This window comes from Camelina sativa, chromosome 16 (genome assembly GCF_000633955.1).
Source record: "Camelina sativa cultivar DH55 chromosome 16, Cs, whole genome shotgun sequence".
NCBI classification, from domain to species: Eukaryota; Viridiplantae; Streptophyta; class Magnoliopsida; order Brassicales; family Brassicaceae; genus Camelina; species Camelina sativa.
Genome location: NC_025700.1, coordinates 26,729,056 through 26,736,440, shown reverse-complemented (window position 1 = coordinate 26,736,440; position 7,385 = coordinate 26,729,056). Strand labels below are relative to the sequence as shown.

General features: G+C 32.8%; 1 protein-coding gene across 1 annotated transcript in view; it reads right to left on the bottom strand.

The window, feature by feature from the left end:
- LOC104752682 (protein argonaute 5-like) overlaps window positions 1–3,231 on the bottom strand; it is a 7,075-nt gene extending 3,844 nt beyond the window's left edge. The window contains exons 1-10 of the mRNA XM_010474883.2: window positions 2,447–3,231; window positions 1,885–2,090; window positions 1,626–1,775; window positions 1,411–1,541; window positions 1,166–1,275; window positions 964–1,067; window positions 695–830; window positions 482–598; window positions 266–373; window positions 112–183 (exon numbers count right to left, since the gene is read on the bottom strand). Coding sequence (XP_010473185.1) covers window positions 112–183; window positions 266–373; window positions 482–598; window positions 695–830; window positions 964–1,067; window positions 1,166–1,275; window positions 1,411–1,541; window positions 1,626–1,775; window positions 1,885–2,090; window positions 2,447–3,121 — 1,809 coding nt within the window. The 5' untranslated portion in view covers window positions 3,122–3,231. The remainder of the gene's footprint in view (window positions 1–111; window positions 184–265; window positions 374–481; window positions 599–694; window positions 831–963; window positions 1,068–1,165; window positions 1,276–1,410; window positions 1,542–1,625; window positions 1,776–1,884; window positions 2,091–2,446) is intronic.

Below are 7,385 nucleotides of genomic sequence, written 5' to 3'. Positions count from 1 at the left end.
AAGCAGAGAAATATAAGATTTCTCAAAAGAGAAAAATAGAAGTATATTTCATATCTAGCTTCAAGTGCCTACAGAAAGCAAAAAGCCATTGATAGTCAATTACAGTATTACCTTGTCAATCATGTTCCACTGTCCTAGGCGTGGATTTACCATTTTCTCTTTACCACTCTCATGGTACTTCAACTGTAAACAGAAACAACATCGTGATGAGCAACATTGAAAAGAAAATGCAAAGTAATAACAAAAGTGTAGTCGAGAAAATCACCAATGGCGGAGGAAGTACACGAGCTTCAATCGAGGCCAGTTGGGAAGTCACTGACATCCCAAACTCCTTGCTCACATCATCATCGTTATAATTATTTTCCACAACCAACTAATAACAGAAAAAGAAAACGTGATGTTAAACAGACGTGCAAGATTAAAGACTCCTTTTCCGATGGAAGAATTATTGTAAACGTGATGCAAAGAGGAAAAAACCTACCGTTTTGATTGATTTCTCTCTCTCTGCAGGTCGTTGGCAGGTAGCTCTTAGCAACGCCGTCACTTGCTTCTCATTGAGCCTTTTGGTGTATCTTTGCTCTTTAGCAATTTTACATAGCTGAAAAAGCCAGAAACAACCAGATATTTAATAATACATAATGCATCCAAGAAAATGATGGAGATAAAAGAGTAGATGATTAAATTGAAATCATACTTCCATGGGTATGTAGACAGGTCTTGCGTCACTCCCAGTTTGGATAGCAGGTAGAGACGGGTATTTCACCCTATAATTATATTTTTCAGCAAAATATTGTATAACCGTCTTCTCTGATTTGTCCTCTAAGGTGAACCTGAAATTATAAGAACAAAAGAAACATCAGCTACTTTATAACCAAAGATCAAACACCTCTTTCAAGAAAAAGCACCGAACAAAGTTCAATGATTCTGCACTTGTTCAAAGCTCAATGAAGTAAGCATCTTCACCTTAGCTGACTGATGGGACAGCTGGAAATCCCACTAATCTTGGCACTTTTTTCGTTTTTCCAATGTACCAACGTAACTTTTAGTGTCCTCAAAACTTTCTTCACCTAGATACCAACATAAGATTTTCAAGATACAAAGTATAAAAGGCATCCCCTTCAATAATATTAACAATTTAAATAGTGGAGTATAGTCAGAGATGTACCTTAAGCCGATCTGAGTCCCTAAGTGGTCTGTTTAAGTCCCTTATATTCAGAAACTTGCTAATAAAGTCTGTGACAACAATCTGTTCATAGAATGATCTTGCTGAAACGTCTGCATCACAAGAAAATAACATAGCTATAATGCATCAAAATCAAAAACAAGTAGAATTACTGAAATCTCAACCAAAAAAAAAGAAGAGATTTAATCAACAACATCAACCCAGGAAAACATTTAACATGTTCTTACCAATGTTCAGCGACAAGCCCATCTGAGTTAGCCTTAAACTTTGGAAATAACCTCTGTTGTACTCAATACCATCTCCAAGGTCCCCCTTACCAAAACCAGTGCTGAAAAAAGACCTCCCAACAGAGACATAACTGCACAGAAGTAATACAGGGAATCGTAAGTCTATGCATAGCTTTTGTTAATACGGAAGTTTAAGCAAATTCCAGATTTCCTACTTTTGAGAGGGCGTATCCCTGAGAGCAACATCAAGAACTTGGATAACATCATAAGGAGCATCTCTTTGCTTCTGACGCAGAAACTGTTGCAACTGATAAAGATCAGGTCTTGACGCCATCTTTATAGCAACTTTAAACTGTCTGTCTTTCCTGCCAGAAAGAATCACAATGCCAAACAATAAAATGTAAATACACGTGCAACGAGCATTTCTGAACAACACAAACAAACCCATCTACGAAGAGTTTAAAAAGGCATTACCCAAAAGAACCATCAGCTCTTTTTTCCGTCAGATTCACAACAAACTCTTTCGATTCAAAAGGTAAAGGACCAGCAGTATAGATGCTTTTCCTTCCATCATACGCAGGAATCTTCCCTGCCAAGTGAGAATCTTTATATGTTTTAGCCAAAACTTTCATCACGTTCCTGTTCACTGCCTTTGATATAACCTCAGGAGTGATCGAAACCTGTAACCCACAAAAAAAAAACAAAGTTTTAGCCGTACATCTCCATTCATGAAACAACAACGCTATACGACAAAAAAAACAAGTCAATAAACACAAGACACTGAAAAAAACAGATTCATCATGTCAAAAAATCTCTACGAACTTGTTGAAAAACATACGAAAATACATCAGATCAACAGTATAAAAGAACAAACAAGAGCAGATTCCTCAAATGAAAAAAAAAAAAAAAAAAAAAAACCCCAACGATGAACACAAACGACAAAATCATAAGAGACGAAAATATTTGAAATCAGCACACGAGAAAAACAACAAACAAGAGCAGATTCATCATCGTCGAGTAAACAAGAGAGACTTACATCGTAGTGGTAGAGATCACGATCGGCAACTTGAACAAGGAAATGATTCGCACGAACAGTGATTCTCCTCCCCACAGTACCACGCCCTGGCCGTAACTGATGCGTCACCGCCTTCGACGACGCCGGTGGAAGCGTAGCCTCCGGTTTCGTCTCCGTCGGTGTAATCTGAAGCTTCGACAACGCCGCAGCAGCGTCAGAAACCTCCGTAGTAGTAACATTGCTTCCCTCTTTAGACGAAGAAGAAGCAACAGACACCGTCGCCTTAGAAGAAGACGCAACTTGACTCGCCGTCGGATCTCCGGTTCCGACGCTACCGCGACCTCTCCCGGCAGAAACAGGAACTTGCGTCGCCGTCAGATCTCCGGCTCCGACGTTACCACGACCTCTCCCGCGAGAAACAGGAACACCACGGCCACCGTGAGAAGAAGGCTGGTCAGACGGAAAAGGAACACCACGGCCACCGTGAGGAGAAGACTGGTCAGACGGAAAAGGAACACCACGGCCACCGCGACCAGAAGACTGGTCAGACTGAAAAGGAACACCACGGCCACCGTGAGAAGAAGACTGGTTAGACGGAAAAGGAACACCACGGCCACCGTGAGAAGAAGAGTGGTCAGACCTCCGTCCTCCTCTGCCGCCACGACCAGCGCCGCCGTGACCGCCACGATTCGACATTGTGATTGTGAAAGCAGAAGAAACCTTCCCGAAGAAGAAACAAAAATCTTTTCAGAAACGGAGAGAGAGAAAAATGGTTTACTGATGAGTCTCTGTGTGTGTGTAGAGAGAGAGTGGGACGACGACGTCTCCGTTTTTATAAAGAAACTGCAAGTTAAAAAGGAACCCAAAAAAAACAACAACCAAGATTACTATTTTACCCTTATGGTTCTGCCCCCTCGTTTCTGACGATTTTACCCTTGCCGCTTTGCCTTCTCTTCTTTTAACTGTACAGAAATATGTAATTGACTGTTTTGCCCTTGTAATTTCGTGACCACGTTCCTCGTAATTTCCTCTGTGCTTGGTAACTTCTTTTATTATAAAAAAAATATAAATAAAGGCTGTGTTCTTTTTTCATGAATTGGAGTCTGCATATGCTTTATGCAGAAGAACCAGAGCAGAGACAAAGTAACAGATTTTACCACTATTGGGACTATGTTATTTACTATTCCAGCTTTTTTCTATTTTGTATTTACTTGAAAACTTATAATTCTTGATCTTTTTAATATAGAAGAAAAGAAAAAGGAAAGAAACATTTACCGATTTGTATTTTTAAGAAGTCAAAAGAAGATTTGTATTAGTGAATATTGAATATGATTGATGATTTGATAATATATTATCTGACACATTCATAATTCCCTCTTTACCAACACGTCAGTTTCTTACGGCAGGCAGGTTCATTGATTACGAGGTCTTGTTTTTGTCTTTTTAGTTTTTACTGATGTTAATAAAAATGCTAGTAGTAAAAGTTTTCGGATTAATGCTTGTTTGTTCTTTTCTTTTTCATTAATTTATACTACAACCCATGTCGTACGAATAAGCTTTTTTCCTTTATTTGTTTTTTCTTTATTAGAGAGTTTGAATTTTGAATTATTTTTTTTTTTTTAGAAATTATTATTATTACTGTATTATCTTTATGGATTTTTAGTTTATTTGCACTGTGAGACTGCTTTATATTAACGCTAAGGACTGATATGAAAATAAACTATTTTCTTTTATAGTGAACATTGAACAACAATGTTTGTAACTATCTAACATTCAATTTTGTGGGAATTATAAGTAATTTTGTATATAAGCATGCTAATCCTTATTTATATTTCTCACCATTCTAAATTCTTATGTTATAAATGGATTTTTAGTTAGTGGAGTTTGACTAAGGACTACAATATAATGTTCCTTCTTTTACCGTGTTTAAAATGGTAATAAAACAGCATTCAAAGATTATTGCGATTGATGTTAATAGTAAGTAAGACTAGTTTTATTATTAAAAAAAACTATGAAAACATCTTATTCGGAAACAAATAAAGAAAGAAAAAAAATCATCTACAAGCTCTTCATATAAAATTTACAGATTTATTTAAAAATATATATTTACATAGCCCATTTTAAATATATATTTTTAAAAATGTTAATTTAAAATTTGAATAAGAGAATATTGAAAGCATATTCTAATATATTGTTGATTATTTGGACTCAAGTCAAATATTTTTTACTATAATATTTTGCTTTAAAATTAATATATTTTAAGTGATAATTATTTTAAAATAATGTTCCAAACTCTCACATATCCATTGTGATAACGCTTAGCTTTTTAGAGCAGATCCAAAATTTTCATTACACGTGTGAAGGATGTGAAAACATTCTTGATTGGCGTTGAGACTTAACGTTTCCACCGTAACGTTCCTACAAACGCTTTGACCTTGAAAAATATATATATAAAAAATGGGCTATAAAAAAACATCTTTTTCTGGAAACAATAACGAAAACAAAAAAATAATCATCTACAAGCTCTCCATATAAAATTTACATATATTTCTAAAATATATCTTTACATAACCCATTTTAAATATATATTTTTTTAATGTTAATTTTAAATTTGAATAAGGGAATATTGAAAGCAAATTTGAATATATTGTTGATTATTCGAACTCAAGTCAAACATTTTGTTTATTAGAATATTTTGGCTTAAAAATTAATATATTTTAAGTGATAATTATTTAAAAGTGATATTCAAAAACCCAAAACTCTTCCATATACAGCGTGATAACGATTAGTTTTTTAGAGTAATTCCACTTATTTCATTACACGTGTGAAAGATGTGAAAACATTCTTGATTAACGTTGAGACTTAGCGTTTCCACCACAACGTCCCTACAAACGCTTTGCCAATCTAGTCGTTAGGAACACAATTTACTCACGTATCATTTTGTAAAGGAATCAATTATGAGAAAATCATTTTTGGAGTTGATTTTGTTGATTTTACCATATTTTGAATAGTTTATAGATTTTACCATTTTGTTTGTAAGTTACATAAATATGATTTAACATGCATTTTATTCGTTATTTGAGTTTAGTCGGTTATATTTGTTCTTAGAATTTAGTATTTGATATGAAATACATATTGTATCAAAACAAAAACAATGGAAAATAAATATTCTTCTTTTTTCTTAAAAGTGGCAAAATTCACAAACTATTTAAAAGTGGCAAAATCCACAACGGTAAGCAGCTGAAGCAGGGATCTGTAAGCGCGGAGGAGAGGGGTGGGAGCTGAGACCTAAAAAATATATTTTTTTTTAATAACTTTGTAAAAAATGCTTTGTTTTGAAACAAATTAAAATTATGAAAAACATGAAACAAATAACAAAAGCAAAAAAAATAAATCATCTACAAGCTCTCAATACAAAATTTACATATTTTAAATATATATATATATATATATATATATATATATTTACATAGCCCATTTTAAATATATATTTTTAAAAAATTTTAAAATAATTTTGAATAAGGGAATATTGAAAGCAAATTCTAATATATTGTTGATTATTCGAACTCAAGTCAAACATTTTGTTTACTAGAACATTTTGGCTTCAAAATTAAAATTTGTAAGTGATAATTATTTAAAAATAATATTCCAAACTCTCACATATCCATCGTGATAACGCTTAGCTTTTTAGAGCAGTTCTAACTTTTTTCGTTACAAGTGTGAAAGATGTGAAAACATTATTTATTAGCGTTTCCACCGTAACGTCTCTACAAACACTTTGTCAATCTAGCCTATAGGAACACAAGTTACTCACATATCAATTTGTAATGAATTAATTATGAAAAAAAATATCATTTTTGGAATGGTTTTTGTTGATTTTTCCACTTTTGAATAGTTTATGGATCGGATTTTACCATTTTGATTATAAATTATATAAATATGATTTAAATGTGTTTTATTTGTTATGTTTGAGTTCAGTAGGTTTTATTTGTTCTTAAGGTTTAGTATTTGATATGAAGTACATGTTATATAATTAAAAAAAAAACAATGAAAAATACATATTCTTCTCTTTTTAAAAAAGTGGCAAAATCCACAAACTATTCAAAAAATAGTATATCATAACGATTTTTTTTTTTAAATGGCATTTTTAACAAGAATCTCTTTTATAAAGAGTAATCAATCTTTGATGGGTTGAGGATATCAAGACTAATCAAGCAAATGTGGAAAGATATGAAATAGGATTTGTTCAAATATATATATTAGTATTTCGTATTAGCAAGAAGGAAACTAGTTTAGAAATCGAAAGGGAAGTGCATTCTTATATTTTCATTGGTTTTGTACCATACTAAATGGTAATCTTGGAGAAACCTTTTTTTTTGTTTTTTGGTCAAAATCTTTGAGAAACTAAGAAATCATAATTGGTAGATGTTCTTTTTATAAAAAAATTTGTATTTGTAGTCTTTCGTACCAGTAAAGTGAAACTTGCGGAAGGGGGCGAGTTTGGACCGTATATAACACATGAAATGAATATACGTCATACATTGTTGTCTAGATCAGACAAAAAAGCTCGGGAAACGGATGATTATGATGTTCCATAAGGTACATATAATAGTGATACGAAACATCTCATGGGCATTTATTGCCTAGCTACTAGGAAGTACTATTAGACAATGTTATACTCTATAAGGCTATATATATATATACATATATATACACATTTGTGACGACCATTCGAATTCATATTTTACAAATGGATGACTCCAATCATGTTTTGGATATAAGTACATAACTAGTTGTTTCACGATATTACTTTTATAAAAACGACGACAGCTCAAGCTTTGAGCAATGAGAGAATGAGAGCTTCTATGTAAAAGAATGAAAAAGTAATTTTCAATCTTTGTTTGTTCAAAAAAAATCTTTGCATATAAAAGGTTTTTTTTTTTTTTTTTTTTTTTTTTTT